Source organism: Gymnogyps californianus, chromosome Z (genome assembly GCF_018139145.2).
Source record: "Gymnogyps californianus isolate 813 chromosome Z, ASM1813914v2, whole genome shotgun sequence".
Lineage (NCBI taxonomy): Eukaryota > Metazoa > Chordata > Aves > Accipitriformes > Cathartidae > Gymnogyps > Gymnogyps californianus.
Genome location: NC_059500.1, coordinates 49543301 through 49565554, shown reverse-complemented (window position 1 = coordinate 49565554; position 22254 = coordinate 49543301). Strand labels below are relative to the sequence as shown.

The window sequence follows — 22254 nt, the reverse complement described above, 5'->3', positions numbered from 1 at the left end:
TTAAATTCCACTTTGTGCTCATGATAACATAACTACACTTGTTCACCATATCACCATTACATGAGTACTTCTAAGCGTTCATGCCAACATTCAAGATTCACTTGGATCACTTTTATCTATTACACACAGATGGATATCCAAGTCACAGACCACATTTAGCAAAGACTAAATGTAGTCTTTCTACTAAACAAAGACTTAATGTAGTAAGCAGACCACAAACAAGTTGTTTTATCATGTGAGACAGTAATTAGTGATAACTGGTGTCATCTAATCTATGCCTTTTTCCCTGTTTTGTTGGGTTTTTTTTAAACCTTAAAATACTAGTTTTCTTTTTAGGTGAGCAGTTAAGACTTGAAAAATCAAGAGTTTATAATAATTTACTTGAAAATAATCAACATTTCCTTGCAGCCTACGTATGTCCATGTTTTTTAGATCTTCAGTTCATTCTCTCAACTTTAATGCTATTGCCTCGTTCCACTTGCAATCACCTTCTGTGAAATTCCCTTTTAAAGTAGCTACAGTTCTTAAAATTTCAATATTGAACAAAGCAACTCAGGCACAAGGCTATCATGCAATATTCCTAATTACTTGAAGACATGTAGTATCACTGAGTCTTTTTACAGATTACAATAAGACAGAAGAATCACTGGTACACTAAAACCACAGGAAACCAGTTAATGTAGCTATAACATTTCTTTTAGTATCAAAAGAAAAGGAGTAAATTTGCTCCATATTTTGCCTTAAACTGATTAACTGATTGAGACTAATTACAGAAATCTATGTAAAAGGACCCGTTCAGGATCCTCCATTCCATCTTTGTGTTTAAACTGCTCTTATGTCTTCCTGTTTCTCTTTCACAGTGCCAGCTCAGGACAGCCTGAAAGTACTTTTCAGGAGACACAAAGCTTAGGTCACTGCCATCCCCACTAGCACATGCTGCTTGCTGCATAAATTCACAGTGAAGCAAACTGATGAACCAGTCCAGTTTAAAAGAAGTTTTCCCCTTGCAGTAGCAAATGCTGAGGAACAAACGCTTTTATCAGCAGTGTGCATGGGCAAGAAGGAAGAACAGCACTGGTTTACTAATACTGCCAGGAAATTACACATTGAAAAGTGCTCCTAAAGTATAGCTGATAGAACCCAAACCACACTGACCTTCCACATGCAGAAGTACTAAATTAAGGAACACTCCAAGCAGTAAGAAGTTGGGAGAAATAACCCACCAATAACTCCGCAGTCTCCAACTCATCAAAACAACTCTCGACATCATCTATCAGTGTACTACCAGTACACTAATTTCCCCCCCCCCCCCCCCCAATCAAATGTCTTTTTTCCTTTTGAAAAAACAAGCTATTACAGCTACTAGACACTGATCTTGCATAAGGAACATCCACTATGTATTTGACACATTGCAAATTCTTCAGTAGCAACTGTGAATCAATACAAAAGGACAGCCAGCTACACCTACAGAAAAACAACACTAAATCTTGGCACATCATCAAAAAGAAAACACTCAGAATTAAGGCAAGTCTATTCAAAATAGTTTGACACTTAATTTAAGGGCACTGCTCATCCTGTAGAGTAGTAATTTCCAGAAATGAGTTAGAAAAATAAATGAGATAGAATTGATACATTTATGGTATCTGCATCACAATGTTTGTCATTTTAGGATTCTATTCTCCTTAAAAAAACTGAGAAAAGATGACGCACAACATGTCTTCCATGACATATGAAAAATAACCCCACATGAACAAAACAAAACATTCAAGGATAGAGAAAGTTCAAAGCAGTTATCATTAAGTGTACAGTAAGCTAGGAAGGTTCACCTCTTACAGTATGAACTATGTTCAGCACCAGTAAGCTGAAACAAAGGTGTTTCAAACAGAAACGCATTTTCTTAGTATGAAGACAATATATTTAAAGAGAACACAATCTGGTTTCAGAAGCATTCTAAGGCATGCACACACTTACAAAGCAAAGAAGCTAAACTCTGTCTATATGAACTACTGTATACTGATTACTCACAGATACTTTCCTGACACAAGAGTTCAATTGATACAGCTATGAAATCCTTTATATCAATTTATATCCTAATTCGTCCATTGCGAGTATGGCCTAATTCAAACTGATTCTTATAATCTGTTCAGGCAAATACACTGAAGAACCCTTTCAGCCCAGACAGAACCTAATACTCTGTTAGGCTTTTCAACAAAAACTGTCATAATTGAAAGAGACAGTCATACCTGCCTATGATATTAAAAAGCCTTCAAAAACAGAAAGGTAAACTTAAAGCTAAATCTTGGTGATCATTTCCACCTTCTCCTGCCTAGGAAGTACTGTACGAATTTAGTTTAAGTGTATTATGATTCAGAAATATAGACGGGTAAAGAAATTAATTTTCAAAAATATGTACAGCACCTTAAAAGGAATACAGAAGGACAAACGTATTACTATATGTACATCTGCAAAGAAGCAAAAGTAAGGCAGTTACAACAGTAAACATTGTTAGTTTAAAGTATTTAAGTGAAAACCTGGCAATACAGTTTTGACTTAAAAATGTTTCTGGTAGAACAAAACACGAATTCAGTCACTCACTTTTGGGACAGAAGACTTTCTTCTCTTGGCTCCTGCTTTTTCTTCACTCCCCTCAGCAGGCTCCTGACTGCTTTCTTGAACAGTTTCTTTGATAGGAGTGTTAACGGCTGGATGGGACTTCAATATAAAAACATTAAAAATGAGATCTAAATCCCTTCCTGAACTACAGAGTAGCAATACTGAGAGGTGTTCTGCCACCTGTACGTTACTGAAGAAAGCATCACGCTAAGGAACTCCTTATTAGAACTACAAGAATATTAGAATTTATCTTATTTCATTAATTTCCACACTTTTCAGTTTAAATTACATTTTCATTATCAAACTTTCAAGCTCTAATGCTGTAACAACTTTTCACACTAAAAATACTGCAATGTAAGGCTTTTCTTCTGTATAATTAAAAAAAAAAATAGTTTTAGTCAAATACAACTTGTGATGCTACTGCCAAGAAGTGCATTTTTAAATAAGCTATCAATCCTAAGTGAGCCAACTACCTGTTCCTGAAAACATGAGCAGGAAAAAAGATTATAATAAAGGCTAAAGAATTAAAATCATGGAAATAGCGAAGGTGTCGTGGTTTAACCCAGTCAGCAGCCAAGCACCACGCAGCTGCTCCCTCCCTCCCTCCCCCCCCTCCCCCCCCCGCTCCAGTGGGATGGGGAGGAGAATCGGGAAAGAAGGTAGAACTCGTGGGTTGAGATAAGAAAGGTTTAATAACTAAAGTAAAATATAATACTAACAATATTAATAATGAAATATAATAATAATAATTGTAATGAAAAGGAATATAACAAAAAAAAGGGAAAAAAAAAAGAAAAAACTCAGTGATGCACAATGCAATTGCTCACCACCCGCTGACCAATGCCCGAGGAGTGACCTGGCCCTCCTGGCCAACTGCCCCCTGTTTATATACTGGGCATGACGTTCCATGGTATGGAATACCCCTTTGGCTAGTTCAGGTCAGCTGCCCCGGCTATGCTCCCTCCCAGCTTCTTGCACACCTGCTTACTGGCAGAGCATGGGAAACTGAAAAGTCCTTGGCTTAAGATAAGCGCTACTTAGCAACAACTAAAACATCAGAGTGTTATCAACATTATTCTCACACTAAATCCAAAACACAGCACTGTATCAGCTACTAAGAAGAGAGTTAACTCTGTCCCAGCTGAAACCAGGGCAGAAGGTAAAGCCAAAATTACTTTTTATTCCATTACATTGTGGATAGCATTCTCATTCTTAAATATTAGCTCCTTCAAACAAAGCTGGCAGAACTCCCCTGACTCTAACTTTTCCCCCACTGAGGAAGTGGTTTTGGATTTAAGCCCAAGCCACAAGTTCCATTCTGCTCTCCACCTCCCTTACTAGCAGTTACAAGCAACATCTGCAAAGTATAAATACTGCTTTCAGAACATTCCAGCCAGTTCTGGCAGTTAAACAGAAAACGTGGCTCTCAGAAGGACTTACCAAGACAAAATATGCCCAGTAAAAGAACAGAAAAAAAGAAAAAAAAGATTTCAAGTGAATCCCTCTACATGAACAGCTGACAAGTCTGTCACTTTAATATTATCTTGTATCCAGAACGAAAGCTCAATTCTGCCAACATCTCCATGTTATTACCCGCTCCCATCTGACCTTACCTGCTGTGTGGCCAAACACAAAATTATACACTCACCCTGAATTTTTAGGCCCTGACAACTAAAATCCTCCCTGCTACTGTCCAGGAACTGTGCTTCACTTTAAGAATCTTTTTTAAAACCAAAGAATTGTATGTAGATCAAATATAGAGATCAAGGGCTATCTTAAGACACATTCATTCATCTCCAAGACCTCAGCTAAAAAATCTGTCCATTCACCAATGTGCATTCAATACTGCAACATATTAATAGGCCATAATACACTATTCTACTTTAAAATACTGTTGGAAAAACAGCGTCTTCACTTATCAGTATACTTATGTTACCTTTCCTCTCAGTCTTCATAACCAACTACTTGTCTTCACTTTCGAGACCACTCGCTGCCTGCACTGATCTTCTCTCACACACTGCACCGGGGAAAACAGCTGGCAGGTGTCAGTGCTGGCTGCCGGCGACCTGTGTGGAACTCCGTCTGGGACTGCCCCGAGCCGGTCACAACCGGTCCCAGCTGACTCGGCAACAGGCAAACTGACTCACCCCCACACACCAAACTGCGCCCACCAGAGAGCGCATGGCGCCTCCACCAACACAGCTATGGGAAAGACAGTCACTGAGGAGAAGAGCAGCTGCCCGAGAAGGGCTGGAGAGATGCTGCAGAAGGGGGATGCCTATGCACAGACAAGATGCCAGCGCAGGGCGTGAGGGACACTGAGGTAAAAGAGATGCCAGGGCAGGAGGGACGCTGGAAAGAGGAGGCACATGAGGAGTTGTCAAAGCCAGGCTCCAGCCCAGAGGAGCTGCCTGAGCAGAGGCAGCAAGGGGACAGAAGGGACAGCTCTGACAGGACTGCAGCCCGTGGAGAAGCCCACGCCCGAGCCACTGACTAAGAAACAAGGAACAGCAAAAGCAAAACAACCACTACACGCCGGCCTCAGTCTCCTTCGCCACCATCACCTCACCCAAGGGACTGACTGTGATGTGCAGTGAGGGGACTGGAGACCAGCGAGGCAGGAGCAGAGGTGGCCGGAGGGAAGCCAAGGTGTGTTTCTCTAAGTGTTTGTCTTTGTTTCTCATTTTTGTTGCCTGTACCATACCTCTCTTTGGCAAAGACAGGAAAGCGGGGCCTCAGAAGCCAATTTCAACCACACTGCTATCCTTAAAACAGGTACAAACTTCCCCATAAACTCCCAATAAAACTGTCTAAATATCTACATCAAGCACTCTTAAACTTCCTTTCCTTCCCCAACTAAAACATCCAGAAACCCTAACCCTCAAAAAACCCTTAGCTGTTAATTAAGACAGCCACAGAGACTGTTACCTTCCCTTACTACTAGGAGTGACAAACTGTACACACTTGTTTCTCCAGCTTTGAGAATAGGATGCTAAGGCAACATCCTCATGAACAGGAAAGCTGCAACATAGTCAAATGCCAAGGGAACCAACAAGAACATGAAATAAGTCTGAAGTCTTATCACTGTGAACTGTTGTACTGGGTTTGCGTGGCAAGGTTTTGGCAGCAGGGGGGCTACAGGGGTGGCTTCTGTGAGAAGCTGCTAGAAGCTTCCCCTATGTCCAACAGAGCCAATGCCAGCCGGCTCCAAGACAGACCTGCCACTGGCCAAGGTTAAGCCTATCAGTGACAATGGTAGCGCCTCTGTGATAACGTATTTAAAAACAGGAAAAAGATACTGCATAGCAGCAATTGTAGCTGGAGAGAGGAGTGAGAATATGTGAGAGAAACAACTCTGCAGACACCAAGGTCAGTGAAGAAGGAGGGGGAGGAGGTGCTCCAGGCGCCAGAGCAGAGATTCCCCTGCAGCCCGTGGTGAAGACCATGGTGAGGCAGGCTGTCCCCCTGCAGCCCATGGAGGTTAATGGTGGAGCAGATATCCACCTGCAGCCCGTGGAGGACCCCATCCCCACGCTGGAGCAGGTGGATGCCCGAAGGAGGCTGTGACCCCATGAGAAGCTTGCACTGGAGCAGGCTCCTGGCAGGACCTGTGACCCCATGGAGAGAGGACCCCACGCTGGAGCAGGTTTGCTAGCAGGACTTGTGACCCCATGGGGGGACCCATGCTGGAGCAGTCTTTTCCTGAAAGACTGCACCCCGTGCAAGGGACCCACGCTGGAGCAGTTCGTAAAGAACTGTAGCCCGTGGGAAGGACTCACATTGGAGAAGTTCATGGAGGACTGTCTCCCGCGGGAGGGACCCCATGCTGGAGCAGGGAAGAGTGTGAGGAGTCCTCCCCCTGAGGAGGAAGGAGTGGCAGAGACAACATGTGATGAACTGACCCAAACCCCCATCCTCCATCCCCCTGCGCCACTCGAGGGGAGGAGATAGAGAAAATGAGGAGTAAAGTTAAGCCCGGGATAGAAGGGGGGGGTGGGGGGAAAGGTGTTTTTAACATTTGGCTTTATTTCTCATTATCATACTCTCATTTGACTAGTAATAAACTATTTTTTTTTTCCCCAAGTTGAGTCTGTTTTGCCCGTGACTATAATTGCTGAGTGATCTCCTGTCCTTATCTTGACCCATGAGCCTTTTGTTATATTTTCTCTCCCCTGTCCAGCTTAGGAGAGGAGTGATAGAGTGGCTTTGGTGGGCACCTGGCATCCAGCCAGAGTTAACCCACCACAACTGTATGCTATCCTGCAAAGTACTGAAGAAATAAAGCTCAGTTCAGCACATAAGCTGAAACAAGTAAAACCAAGACAAAAAACAAGTATCACACTATAATTTTCTTGTTCTTGGAAAAGTAGGATGTTTCTCCATCTTATCTATAATCTTTGGCTGAACATCATATTTCAATTCTAAGAATTAAGCCCAAAAGGTAATACTTTGCGAAAAAACATGGAAGATCCATGCCTGATTGATCTGACATCATCAAGAATGCTCAAAGAAACTGTCTCTGAAGCAGACCCTTACTGGCAGTTTTATTTCAGATCAAGTTACACTTGCTCTGCCTGTTTTACATCCTGATTTATTTTATAGAATGTCAAATCCAGTCAGCTGTTTGCAGATGTACTCCTTTAGCACCAACAAGAACTGCCCGCAAGTAAAGAGCTGGCTAAATATTAAGGACTTGATTTGCTCTGAATAAAACTTGCTACTAACAATGCATAGCACAGGATAGAAAGAGAAGGCTATCAAAAGAAAGGCTTTCTAAAGTTAAGGTGAAAATTCAGAAGAAAATTTGTGCATGTCTACTGCATTACCTCATTCATTCTGTAACTCAGTCTGGTCCAATCCTCCTGCTCAAGCACAGCCATCCAGAGCTGGCTGACCAGGACCATGTCCAGATGGCTTTTGAATACCTCCAAGGATGGAGACTCCACAGCCTCCCTGGGCAACCTGTGCCAGTGCTTGGTCACCCTCACAGTAAAAAAACGCTTCCTAATGTTCAGAGGGAACCTCCTGTGTTTCAGCTGGTGCCCACTGCCTCTGGTCCTGTCACTGGGCACCACCAAAAAAAGCCTGGCTCCATCTCTTTGCACTCTCGCTTCAGGTATTTCTATACATTGACGAGATCACCCCTGAGCCCCTCAGGACTGAACAGTCCCAGCTTTCTCAGCCTTTGCTCATAGCAGAGATGCTCCAAACCATCATCTTCATGGCCCTCTGTGGGACTCTCTCCAGTATGTCCATGTCTCTCTTGTACTGAGTAGCCCAGAACTGGACACAGGACTCCAGTTAAAACATCCCTACTAAGAAAACTCTTCTTCCAGTAATTTTACGGCTTACTTATAGGAACAGATTTTAAATATGACTTGTGGAAAGAAAAACTTTTTTTTTTTTTTTTACATAAAGAAATAGTGGGGAAAAAATGGCAAAGAACAACCCAATGGCTCTAGACAGAACCTGACCAGCTCACTGAAAGACCCTGTGAAAGAGCTATCACCAAAGCTGAAGTATCTGAATGGAACTCAAAAGGTGGAAAGGCCTACCCCACAGAAAAGCTGCTAGACTAAGAAAACAGTCTGTGTGTATCTCTTGACAGTATGTTTTGGGACTTTCCAATTGGAAATGTATTTGGGAATGTCTGAGATGCTATGAAAGCAACCCAGCGCACTGCTTAATTGAAGTTACTGATTCCTGCTGTGAAACAAAATATTAGACAAGCTTGTTACTGTTGATTGTTTATACCCAGATTTTCACCTTGTTAGAATGACTGGTAACATACAACTCAGTTACGGTTCACAACTGCCTCAGCCATCCATGGAGCATCTCTCAAACTGTCACAAAGAAAACAGCGAGAAGGTTTACCAACTCGTATTTTACGGTAGCAGAAAGACTCTGTCCCTCAATACAGTCCTTCCCACTGTGATGAGGAGATTAGCATCTTTCCATACCCCAGAGCAGAAAAAGTGTACATCTGGAGTACATCACCTTATCTCTCAACTCTACTTCAAAAACTCCTTAACTCTTTATCCACATTATCCTTCAAACTAGAAACACAGTAACTTGGGATATCTTATGAAGCAGGGATTAACTGGTGCTGAAATGGCAATCTGGCATGCTGTGTAAGAGCAGAAAATAATACCAAAAAATACCAACCTTTTTTATTGTTACTGCAGCATTGCCTAGAAGACCCAGTATGTGATCAGGGCCCAGTGTACATCCAGCATACACAGCAAAACCAAGAGGCTTGTTCTGGTTTCGGCTGGGACAGAGTTAATTTTCTTCTTAGTAGCTGGTACAGTGCTGTGTTTTGCATTTAGTGGGAGAATAATGTTGATAACACTCTGATGTTTTAGTTGTTGCTAAGTAGCGCTTATCTTAAGCCAAGGACTTTTCAGTCTCCCATGCTCTGCCAGCAAGCAGGTGTGCAAGAAGCTGGGAGGGAGCATAGCCAGGACAGCTGACCCGAACTAGCTAAAGGGATATTCCATACCATAGAATGTCATGCTCAGTATATAAACAGGGAGGGGAATTGGCTGGGAGGGGCAGATCACTGCTCGGACATTGGTCAGCGGGTGGTGAGCAATTGCATTGTGCATCACTGGGGTTTTTTTCTTTTTTTCCCTTTTTTTTGTTATATTCCTTTTCATTACAATTATTATTATTATATTTCATTATTATTATTGTTAGTATTATATTTTACTTTAGTTCTTAAACTGTTCTTATCTCAACCCACGAGTTCTACCTTCTTTCCCGATTCTCCTCCCCATCCCACTGGGAGCAGGGCAGGGAGTGAGGGAGCAGCTACGTGGTGCTTAGCTGCTGGCTGGGGTTAAACCACAACAAGGCTAGAGAATGTCCAGAGCAAGTACGCAAAGACAAAATGAGCAAGACAATTTCTTTGTCTTCAGATTAAATTTGGGCCTTTTTATGGGTAGCACTGCATAGCTCGAGTTTAAGCTTGGAAGATTTACCAAGAGAGCAAGAAACGAGGAACTACTGATGGACAAAAATTGCATCGAGCAAGTCACGTCACAGTTTGGGGCCAAAAGGCAAGCATCACATTGCTTCCAACCACTAGAAGGAAAATACTGTACACTAAGAAAGCACGTACTGAAATCTTACAGTGGAGAAAAGCACTTGGGTTTAGAGGACAGAAAGAAGTAGAGTTACTGAGATTCTAAAAAACTACCACTTTTCAAGCACAGTCGTACAGTTCCAAAGATAAGTATCTTAGGAATATATATAGTTATACATATATATATAGCTGTAAGTAAAACTTGATGTGTACTGTAAAAAGTGCTAAACTTTTAGCCTTGTGCTCTGAAACTGTCAACATGATCCCTCATGAGCTTACTATAATAAACAGATAATGCTAGTTAAACAACACCCCCCCATCTCTTTTACACTATTCATACTAGAGATCAATTTAAAAAAAAATTAAAAAAGAAAAAAAATTGGTCTAACCTGCAGCTGAACGACAACAATAATTCATTACCCTACAGCAGGGAAACACGCATTGCCTTTTTTTTCCCCAACAGTATAGCAACAAAGATTTGCAGACTCTGCATAACTTACCTGCTGATGAGAGAACTTCACTTTGGGATTGTTGTCGATTTCCCACAACCCTTCATTAAAACCCTTTCTTTTATTTGGTTTGCCATATTTATCTTTATTTTCAGAGTAAGGGAATATGTCCTTTGGTCCCAAAAATGCCCTTAAGGAGAGAAAGAACAAAAAGAACAAAATTTCATGTTTTACATGGTCAAGTCTTTTCAAAGAAGTAAGCACCAATGTTATTAAGATACAAAATTCATGACTACTGCAACAACTAATTCTGCTACATAAGCGTCTTTACTTTTCTCAACTGTTCTCAACAGCCCAAGTTTTCCATTACTACCACCACACATATGGACCTCCTCCTTCCCAGGGTGTTGAGTGTCTGGGCAAGAAACAGCCGATGTTGCATCTTAAGATTGCAGCTGATAGGAAAAGCAACTACTGTGAACCAGAACAATTAAAAACTGAGTAGCTTGCAAACAAACAGAAAGAGCAATTCCTTCCTTAGGAAAAAAATCAGGCTTAACTGTTAAGACTAAAGAAACCTTCAATCCAGACAATGTAAGGCAAGAGAACAATTTAAAGGAGAAGAAATGGCTCCAAGCTAACAAAGAACATCTTTCAAAGCTACTAAATTAAAAATAATCCAGTTAAAATACAAAATTTAAGAATAATTTTTAGTGTATTGGACACAAAAAAGCAACACTTGAATACATTGACTGCCCACGTCTTTGTAAGAATGCTGTGTAATTCAGTATTAATTCAATAGTTTTTCAGTGCGTGACAATAGGACCTCATAACTTGATTTACTGAACTTAACCAATAAGAACTTTAAACTGTTCCTTATTTTAAGTTTCTCCACCAAACCTTTTCTTGATGAAGTACACATTAAAAATATTTGATTTTTATTGAAGCTACTCTTGTAGTAGAGGTCTTAACACTGCCTGCGTATCTTTGTCAGACAAACAAACAACACTCCTGCATAGCACTACCCCTACCGTAAGCTGTGTAACTAAAGCTTTTAGCCTAGTAGCTTTTCTCATATGTCAAAGTCACAGTATCCACCCTACTAGCTTCTCTAAGTTAGACTTGGGAAAACAAGGTAACATATTACTGAGAACCAATATTCTGGTTTATACTGAAGAACATCAAAGACTGTTTAATTCCTGCTCTACTTTCATGACCTTTCAAGTTAAGATTTCACTGTAGCAATCCATACGCTGCTAACAGAAAAAGACAACACTTTGGTGGTACATTCTTATTTTCGCTCTGTGCCTAGACACAGCTTTGTCTAACTGTATGTATGTTAGATCCAACTATTTGAAAAGTTGTAGATACTTGCTTTCTAAAGTATCAGCTCATGGAAAAGTTAAATAGATACTTCTAAGTTCCACTCTCCTATTTTCTTCATCATCTTTAAAAAAGAGCTACTTGAGACTTACACTCTACTAAACAAACAAAAAAAATGAACGTATCATCATCTAGAAAGCTTAAGCATTGCCTACTCCAGCAGTAAAACACTCACCTATGTGTACAAAGTATTATATAAGCCACTGTGACAGATTAGACTGCAGATCACCCACCCCTTTGCAAGAGACGGTTAGAGAGGATTCAGCCAGTGTGGGAAACATGCACCTGCAAAGCCTACTTAACCAGACCAAAAGGATGGGGAGGGAGACAAACAGAACCCAGGAGAGACAAAAACAGGACACATTGCCTCCCTTCTTCCCTGTCTCCTGAAGGGGGAAACCACGACACCCTCTTTACCCACAAAACTACACACAGACAAAAATGCAAACTAAAAATACTGAACCATTGAAAGATCTACTGAAAGATGAAAACAGTTGAAGAAATGCATGGGTGTATGAGTCAAGCATATAGAAATCTTTTTCACAGGGAAATGTTCTCTTAAAAAAAGAACCAAGTAACATCAGAGAGTAGAGGATCCTTACTCTTTAATTCAGCAGGGCAATGTATCTTGTCTCAGCATGGCTTACCAAAAGATAGATGCAAAGTACCAGACTAAAGCAATTTCAATAGATATTTAATAAGACGAAGAAAAAAAGTACGGTCTTTCCACAAAATGCAAGAAACAGAGTACTTTTATACACAACTTCTATCTCTGACCTGCTTACGTACCATTTGCCATTTTATTAAGAAAAACAGCAGAATTAAAAACACATCATTATAGGTTTTAGTTCTTTAAAAAAAAAAAAAGAACAAAACCCCCAAAACAAATCAGACAACAAAGGTAGCACTGAATTTGAAGTCTTAGAAAGCTACAATAGGACAACCAGTCATGCTATAAAGTAATATGACAATTTTCAGAAAGACAGAACTGCATAAAATGAAGCATATTTACAATCAAATTTAGCAGCGGAAGAAATACAGTCCCTCAAAGCAGATGATGTACAACTGCAAAATGCTACCATTGCTGAAAGTACCCAAAGATAAGTATTTTGCAGGTTGACGGGTATAAAGCTAACTGCATTTCCTCATTCTTCTCTCCAGATCTTATTGAAAACCAACACCCACAACCCCAAACCTCTCCAAAAAAAAAAAACCAAAACCCAATACATGATTATTTGTCTGTTTCTCAAATTTTGTCTATTTCATTGTTCTCAGCCTTACTGCACTTTCTTTGAGAATATATTGTTGAGAATTTTGAGGATACACAGGACAGTAATTAAAGTCCATTACTGAAGAAAGAAAAACGTATCAGTCATACCACTGTGGGTAGGTTTTTTTTTTTTTTCTTCTGACGAGGAAAGCGTACATGGTATAGTTATGGTCTGCCGTTCCCTTGAATAGCTTAAGCAAGTGTTAGAGAAGCATGTCTTGTCAAAAGAGATTACTTTAGGAAGAGCTGGTCTGCTACTGAATACTATAGTTTAAAGTATACTACATTCAGACAAGCCATTAACTTCTTGTCATGGCATTCTACAGTGAAAAAAATATGACCCTTAAATATAAAGGACTTACGTCTCATGGGTGCCAAAAAAGAAAATAGGCATTTTATTCGTAGGAGGCTTTACTGCTCCATCAGGAACTTCATCCACCTAAGGAAAAGACAGACTATAATTCAAGTCAAGTAACACTTAAGAACAGTCTAGGGGGAAATAAGTAGAAGTGTTAAGCATTAAAAAAGAAAAAAAAAAGCTACAGAGAAGTAAAGCAGGTCTCAAGACCCCTTTTTAACTGTATGTTAACAAATACAGCAGAATCAAAGACAGTATTAGCAACAATAGGAAATGACAACACTTCTTGTGTTACAGCAACACTTTTCATATGACCACTTCCTTTAAAAGGAGAGATGTGATGTGCTACAGGTAAAAAGCACAACTCAATTCCATCCAAATACTGCCCCTCCTTCAGCGTAAGCAATACCAAGACTTCCTACCCTTACACTGAGCTGATAACTTGCCCAAGCCTAGTGCTACAAAAAGGAAAGGTCAATAAACTCTTTAAAAAACAATTCTTAAGCCAGCATCTTAGCTAAATATCTCATTATTAGTCTTTTATCTACATTATCACAACCATCAAATGACCTACAGCAGTCACAGAACTTGCCATGCCTCTTCCAAGGGAGCAGGGAGAATGTGAAAAAGGACTGGACAACTTACCACATACACTTAGCTTATTCTACAGGAAGCGCTACAGGAATAGCTGACTTCAAAAGTAAAGAGTAACCCTGCCATAACGTCGTGTTTTTCTTTTGTCATAAAAGAGCAGTTATTTGGGAATGGTAGTTTTGTAGAGTTAGGTGCCTGCACAGCTCCAGCATCATGCTACTGTACAAGTCTTTATTTCTAAAAGCTAAGTTATGCAAATTAGGACAACTAACGACTACTAGAGAGGGCTACTTGTTCCAGGAGAAGCGACTAACAGACAAGCATAAGGCAACAGCAACCCAGAGCATGGGATCTGCAACGTGATTCAGAAGTCGCTTCCAACCGCGGGAGCAGCACCGTGCCCTGCCTCACACAAGGGGAGGCTGCAGGCGCAGCAGGGTCTAACCGCATCGCTCTCCACGGGTGTTTGAAAGCACTTCTTGCAACAAAAAGCTCGAACAGCAGGAGGGGAGGCCGGGAGAGGCGGGTGCAGGGGAGCGCGGAGGACAGGTACAGAGCAAGAGGGCGTTGCGGCCTGCAGGGGAGGAGGGGGTGCCTTACCCTGGCTGGCCAATGGGGATAACCTTTCATCTTGGCAAAGATCAAGTCTCCGGGTTTGAAATCTCGGCTCATGTTTTCTCACCGACGTGACGCCTGTTGCCGCCAGGCGAACTGGGCCGAGGGGAGGGTCTGCACCTCCAGCCCCCGCCACCGAGGCGCTGCCAGCCGCCCGAGGTCCCGCTGCCGGGATAAACACACCGGGGCGGGGGAGCGGAGACAAGGGCAACACAGGAGGGGACATCAACAGCGCGCTCCGCAAGGGCGGGCGGCCCCCCGACCGGCAGCCGGGGGACACCGCGCCGCGCCCGCCCCTCACCCCCGCCGAAAGCCCCGCGGGGAGCCCAACGGCCGCGCCCGCAGCCCCCACCCGCGGCGCGTTCGCGGCACCGACGCCACACACATACCCACGCGGGCCGGGCCGGGCCGCACGCAGCCAGGAGCGCCTGCCCCCGCGCACACGGCTCGGCTCGGCTCTGCTCTGGTCTGCTGGCCCGCCGCGGCCGAAGCCCCCCCTTCCCCAGCCGGCACGGCTCCCGCCACACGGACGCGCCGCCCGCCCGTCGTCCGTCCGTTCCCCCCCCCATCCCCCCTCCCCCCCATAAGGCGCGATGGCGCGGAAGCGGGGCGGGGGGCGCAGAAGCGAAACTCCGCCTGCCTACCTGCCCTCCCTCCCGCCGCCTCGGCCGCGGCGGTCTGGCGCCTCGCTACCCACCGCGCTGACGCCCGGCCCGCAAACCACTTCCGCCTGCAGCAGCAGCAGCCGCTGCCGCGGGAGACACGGCCGCGCTCCCTCCTCCCGCCAGGCGGGGCGGTACCAACTGGCACGCTGCAACCGGGCGGGGGGTGTCGGGGGGGAATCAGCGCAGGCCCTGCCGAAAACAGACGGCTCGGCTCCCGCCTCCGCGTCTGACGGCGAACGGGGGCGGCGACGAGAAGAAATCGCCCGCCCGCCCCGAGGCAGGGCGGGACGGAGGAAGGAAGCGAGCGAGCCTCACTCACGCCCTCTCCCCTCAGCCGTGGAAGTGGCTCATTCCTCCTTCGCGGGGGCGGGGCGGCCGCGGTGCTGCGGGGTGGCGAGGGGGGAGAGGAGGAGGAGGAGGAGCCGGGTAGCAGCAGCAGCAGCGGCGGCGGCGGCGGGGGCGGGGCGAGGGGAGGCCGCTGCGCGCCCGTGTGCCGCCCCCCTTCCTCTCCCGTCCCAGGCGGCGGCCGGCCGCGCGAGTCCGCGCTCCCGGGTCCTTCGGCCCGCCCCCCACCCCCCCACCCCCCAAGAGTGAGGCGAGCTGCGTCGAGTCACGCCGGTGGCAGCGTGGCTGACACGCGCGGGGCGGCGCTCCCTCCCTCTCCCGCTACGGCCAGGCCGGGCCCGGGGCCGTGCGCCACTTCAGTCACAACTGCTCGCCGAGGGTCGTTTTCACCAACGCTTAAGTCTGTGGCCTTGCGTTGGGGCCCTTCCCAGCCGTCAGTGTCGCCCCGTTCACTGACTGGAAGTAGCCAATTATCGCCGCCTTCGTTTGTAAAATGGACGGGTGTGTTTGTCCCCGCTGGTCCCTTTGTGTTTCTCCCTCCCCCCAAGCCCTGTACAGAGGCCTCCCTTTCCCGGACTCCTCTTCCCATAGTGCTGCCGGCCCCAAAGCCGCCCCTGTTGCCCGGGTACTCCTCACCTACCTATTTTTCTCAATGTCTTGACTTCCCCCAGCATCCAACAACCCACGGTTTCAGTCTCTTGAAGTCTATAGAGTTCTCACCTGCAACTTAGTCACCATTAACTCCTGTTTGGTGGTGCTTTTTCTTAGTGGGATTACTGTTAATTCAGACTTCGTGTTACTCCCTTAGTCCTCTCCATATCTACTCTCTCCTGGCTTGTTTACCTGTCAGTATTAAGCTCGTGCCTCTCACAGCATTTCAGCCCCTGTGCCCTCCGCTCCCGTTTCTGCCTGTCAGATGGTCTCCTTGCCGAGTGCATCAGGCACCCCCACCCTCCCCATGCTTTCCCCCACAAATACCCTTCTTCAAACAGAAGACCTCACATCCAGATTTTAACTCAACAACTTCTTTCTCCCTGCCTGCCTGCTCTGTTGGGTCTAGTTCTAGCTCTTCTCCCCCTGCGCCGAAAATTGGCCAGCCTGTCAGCTCTCTGTGGGTTTGGCCCTATCTGATGGTCCCACGCAGCACCACCTGCAACTCACCGTACCATGTTTGGGCTAACACGGGTGCCAAAACCAGCAAAAAGCTGTAAGAGTAGCGGCACAGAAAGTTACTTCTTACACAATTACATTGTCTCACAGGGGCAGACCTAACCATTCCATGCTTGGGTGCTCATCCTCGGCGTGTGGCCTGACGCACAAGTTTTACAGGCTAGTTTTCTGCCAGCTGCCCTCCGTGCTACTTGCACACAAAGATAACTCCTGGTGAGAAGAATCATCTTACTGCTTTCGGTTTTGATACTGAAACTCAAGTCAGGCCCAAAACACCCACTGCAATTGCCACAGAGAAAGTTGTGCTTTGTTCTAGGCGCTCTTCTCCTCAAATGCAAAATGGTCATTTATAAATGTGAACTGCAAAACTTTACTCCATCTGTGTTGAGCAGGAACAAACTGCAGTTTTCCAATGGCTTAAACCAGTCAAATTTGGTTGATTTTCTTGGAGGTGGTGAAGCTCATATCCCTGACATAAATATCAAGTTTCTACAGTTAGACAAGAGCTCATCAGAAAACAGAAGATCATCAACATATTAGACAGGAAAAAAACTTTCCTCCTATGCACAAACGGATGACCACTTGGGGCAAAAGTTGTTTGAAAAAATTAAGACTAAGGTAGACTGTACATCTAGAATTGTTTAGAGGAAGGTAACAGTTTGCAGTGGTAGAAATTGTATCTGCATTGGCAGATATGTAAGTCTTTATTTTGCTGCACTGAATCATTCTTATTTCAGCAACACATAATGTTTCACATTTTTTCCTAAATGATAAAGTGTTCAGTACTGCAAAAACTGTGTATATTAATATTTTGCTATGCAGGAACTGACAATCTGCAGGGATTCCCTTAGCTAAGTCACTGTGTTTAATCATATAGTTACATTTGTCTTCTATATCAGATTAAATAAATTCATATTTTAGTTTTGAAGCAATGCTTTTGGAATCTCTTGAGGACGTTCTGATTTCCTCAGCCTTTGGAAACAGTCTTTTGAATCTGACATTTCTCAGCAGCTTTGCACCTTGTATTAAAATCAGTGAAGAGCATCTGAAAATACTTTTTTCCCTAATTAAGGAAGCAACTCAAGATGACTTGGTTTCATACAAAAGTAGGGTGTTCTTCAAAAGAGACTCATGCAACTAAAGCATTTTTTAAAGGTAAAGAAAACAAAGTAAAATTCCATTTAAAGAGTGAAAAATAAAATTATTTGAACAAGTTATATTTTGTGTGTAATCGGGCTCATTTGTACATGTTAAGTAAACTTAAGATTGAAGACAAACTATTCAAGTACAGACACAAGAGAAGGAAAAAAATGTGTATTTTGCAATCCAGACTTCTTACTTGAAAGAGAGTAACGTGCCATACTGATGGCATTAAACTTTAAGGACCATACCAGCGTTTTTTAGCAAAGGGTTTCATTTTGAATGACAGAACCTGTAGAGCTTCAGCCAGACCTGCCACCTGATGCTCGAGTAAGAGGTCAGCACACTCATAACGCATTAAGTTGTTACAAGCCGTGAATGAACTTCGGAGGTGAGAAACAGTTCTTCCTGTGAGGAGCTGTATGTCTTGAGCTTGCCTGTTTGCAACAGCCGTTCCAACCGATTTCCTGCAGGTGTGGGTTAGGTCGCTTTGCGAAGAAGCACGCTGGTATCCTGTCTGCAAGTGAAGCTGTTGCTTCTTGCTCTGCCAAGGCCAGACCCACACTGAAGCACCATGTTCTCCTCTCCTTTTTCCTGAACGTCACGCACTCTTTCTAAACACATCATGAACAGGTCTCTCTGAAGAATCAGAAATAAGTTAGTGTTGAATTCCATGTGCGATACAACTCTGATTTGTTTCCACCTTTCTAAAAAAAACCCCATATATCCTGAATATATGTAGGTGTTAGACCAAAATATTCCTTGAACTGTGAAGAAATGCCTAAGACAGTGTATATATGAGATGTATTTTTCAGTGTGGGAGGAAGGAAAGGTGTTTGTTTAGCTACGTGCACGCAGCAGCAGTTTTGTGTCTGAAGTAATTTTTGTGAATCAAAGTAAAAAATGATACATGTGTTACTTTGGGCAGATAAACTCATCTCATTGGTTCAGTATCTGGTAAACTATTATGGTGCCAAAACCTATCAGAACTTGCAGACACAGTGTTAAATCTCTATGATTCCTTCCATATTATCCCATAATTTGTAATTCTTCATTGCCCAAGGCCATTTTTCATCATGTGCAATTCATCAGACAACAGCAGAGAGGAAGCCCTGTTCACTATTGTATTTTTGATCAGCAAAAAAAATGCCATGCTGTTATTAAAAGAACTGCAACATAATTAAATCTTCCAATTTTGTGCACCTGGGCAAAGAACTTCCTTGATTTGGCAGAAGACATTTAAAGTAACTGCAGGATGCAGAAGTAGCAAAACCACAGCTAAAAGCCAATTACACAGATCAGGTCACAAACTAGAAATGAAGTTTTGAGACTTCTCTCAGAGGGTGTGAAATATTATGGAGCTTTTTATCTCTTGCAATTAAAACTTCAATCTATACCTTGAAGGATATCAGTATCAGGCTATACTTCACCACACATCTTAGAAAATCTTAGCCCAAAGTGGTATTTTTGCAGTTATAAGCAACAGGAAACAACTTTGGAATGAAAAGTGATAGGGCACCTTAAGTGCTATGGCAGTACTTGCAATCATGAAGTAAGTCATGCTGACCTGGAAGCCAAAGCAATTAGTTGTACTTCGAATTCAGTATGAGTGTTTTCCTGAGTGAGGACCAACTGCAACTCTGTGGTTAGTATAAGCTGATTTTAACTTCATAAATATCTTTAGCGTAATTTTGCTCCTATTGGGGAATTCCAACTAGAAGAAAAACCCCAATGATTTTTTTGTGTTTTTATAAATATAAAAATATAAAAATAAACTATGTTTTAATTTAAATTGCTAATAGAATTTCTCTGTAGATTTTTGACGTTATAAAATCTGAGACCTTTAGATTCAAGTCTCAGTTAAAGAAAGGTTAAGACTTCATTCTGCTTGTTTCCAGTTGTTGCATGCAGATGAAACAGTCACACCAAAGCTGGAGAGGGGGTTACCAGACCGAATGCAACCTAGAAAACCTGAGAATAGGTAATGCAACACAGCTCCCCGCAGTGATAAGAAAACAATACTTACATAAGCAGCAGTACAGTACATGCAGCCTGTCAGACTGAGGGGTGCTGCATATCCAGTGCTGAAGAAACATGGCACCTTACACAACTCAGAGAGTTGTGTAAACTCGCTAGAGTCTTATGTATCCAATCTTGGTCTGTCTCCACCTACGCTATTACTTGGGGCCAACTTTGGTTACAGGTAAATTATGTAATCCCTTCTATAGACAAGGATAATTGAGTTTCCCACAGAAGCCTTTTTTTTTTTACTGTGTTTCCATATGCGTCCATTCTGTGCACTATCCATCAGCATATTATTGCCTCTTTTGTTCATCTTCTGGACTGTGTGTTCTCAAATAACCAGGTCATTTTTGGACTGTATATTTTCTAAGATTAATCTGGTCATTTGTGGATTATATATTTTCCTAGATAACCTGGTAATCTATGGGCATTGTGATACATTTTTCTTCTTCAGATGCAGACCAATGTTCTTTTAAGAGACTTACTGATGCTTTTCCAAGTGTGGTTTGTGATAGCTGTAATACAATCTTGCTCATGCAAGAGGACCCAGATTTCTCATGGCCTGTAGAAATTCAGGTCACGTGTCAACAGTAAAAGAACATCTACAAAAAGTACCTTTCAAATTACTTATTACTAACATCTTAATGTGTATCTACTTACGATAATGTCAATGGTAGTTATTGAACACGTTAACTTAAAATTGTTTTAATTCCCTTCAGCCTGTGACACGCTTGCCAGAACAACACCTTGTCCACTTTTCTAGAATATTGTAGGGTGGATTTTATTCAGCCCCTTCTGCTGTTGTTGTTTGACATCATATATGCTTACATCTGGGGCTTGAAAGCTCTTAGTTCAATGTTTCACAAGAACCTTTCCATTTGTGCAGTAAGGCAAACACAAGGGGAGTGGTAACCTTGTTACCCGTCTCCCCTATCAATCGTGCCGTGATTTTGTCCCATGGTCTTTCAAAATCATTACCTGTTTGTTTGTCTTGATAATCTGGGTAAGGAATGTGTCGCTCTGTATTTGAGGACATCCAAGTCTCAGTCTGGCTTTCACGTTAGTTGGTCATTTTCATTTCCTATACGTATACTCCCTATTACCTATTTTAGGAATTCAGTATCCCTAAAACATGGCTGGGATCGCCCAGCTGCAAACATACCAGCGGCTCAGGGAAGGAGGGTACAGCCACCCTCCTGTCCATGAAGAGAGGTGTTTGGGGATGCCACCTGCGCTGCTAATAACCACCCGATGACGATGATGTTCGGCGGGCCGACGCAAGGAGCTGCGCTGGGTGCACCATGCCACATGCCCAACCAGGTGCGGAGCGGCCTGGCTGGGGGCAGCCGGCGCTGGCTGAGGAGACCTGCGCGCTCCCAGAGGTCTCGGCTAGCCCCGAAGCAACTCCTAAACTGGGCGGAGGCGCAAGTCCTCAGGGAGAGAGGGCGGCAGAAACCGCGGGGGCGCCGGGCCCCTCCGCCCGGCCTCCCCAGCGGTGCCGCCCGCTCCGCGCTAGGCCGCCGCCGCGACTGAGCGGCGGGCATCGCGCCTCCGCTTCTCAGAGGGCTGGAGCCATCGCGGGGCGGAGGGCGGGCTGCCGGCCCGCCGGAAGGAAGGCGAAGCGGGAGCCCGAGGCGACACCCGGCGGCTGCAGGGGCCCACCCCTCTTCACCCCCGCCCCGCCCCGCCCCGCGCATGCGCGGCGCCCCGCCCGCCAGCGCCGAGCAGCGGCGTTGCCAAGGCCCTCCGCACGCTCAGCCGCGGCCCCACCGCGGCAGCCGGAAGTCGCCGTTGGGAAGGCCCCGCGTCCTTCCCTCCGGGCCCTAACGACCGCGCGGCCCGCCGGCGGCCGCGGAGAGGTGGGACGGGGGCGGCGGCGGCGGGGTTTCGGTGGGACGCGCTCGTCCTGCGGGCGGCGGGGCGGGCGCCTCACGCATTGCTCGGGAGTGCCCCGGCCGCGTCCGGCGCCTCCGGGGCCCGCCTGCCGCGGCGGCGCGGCACCGTTAGTCCCTCGGGCCGCCCGCCGGCGGCGGCACGCTGCCTGGCGCGCAGCCAGGGTGGCGGGAGGGCCGTGAGGCCGTTCTGCCCGGCACCAGCAGGCTGGCGGCGGTCGGCGGACGGAGCGCCCGGCTGTGGCGGCGGAGCTGGGTGCTCGTTCCTCGCTGGCGGCGGTGTTCGGGTGGCTCCCTTCGGCTGGGCTGGGGTGTTGCTGAAGCGCTGTCCTGAGCTGCCGCCGAGCCTGGCGCTCCCGCCGGCGCTTTCCCTTCAGCCGCCGGCACGCCCGCACTTCCCTTCGGCCTGCCAGGTACAGCCTCTCAGCCACTGGTACAGCGTGGGCTTAAACAAGTGACATCTTTGGTGTAAGCGTCACTAGAGGTGATGCTGTTGCTTTGATTTTTAGCTCGCATAAAATTTGTGGTCTACGTTAATGAAAATCTAGTGATTCTTCCAGCTGGAACAACTGCTGGTGAGTTTTTATAGGTTCCAGCGCAGATACGTTAGTTACGCCTGGCTTTGTATGTTTTAAAGTAGTACATCTTAAA

At 44.9% G+C, this 22254-nt stretch overlaps 1 protein-coding gene across 1 annotated transcript in view; it reads right to left on the bottom strand.

Moving 5' to 3' along the window:
* PSIP1 (PC4 and SRSF1 interacting protein 1) overlaps positions 1-14501 on the bottom strand; it is a 35989-nt gene extending 21488 nt beyond the window's left edge. Inside the window, exons 1-4 of the mRNA XM_050912664.1 lie at positions 14355-14501; positions 13165-13241; positions 10201-10339; positions 2596-2712 (exon numbers count right to left, since the gene is read on the bottom strand). Of these exons, the coding sequence (XP_050768621.1) occupies positions 2596-2712; positions 10201-10339; positions 13165-13241; positions 14355-14426 (405 nt within the window). The 5' untranslated portion in view covers positions 14427-14501. The remainder of the gene's footprint in view (positions 1-2595; positions 2713-10200; positions 10340-13164; positions 13242-14354) is intronic.
* Positions 14502-22254: the final 7753 nt, after the last annotated feature.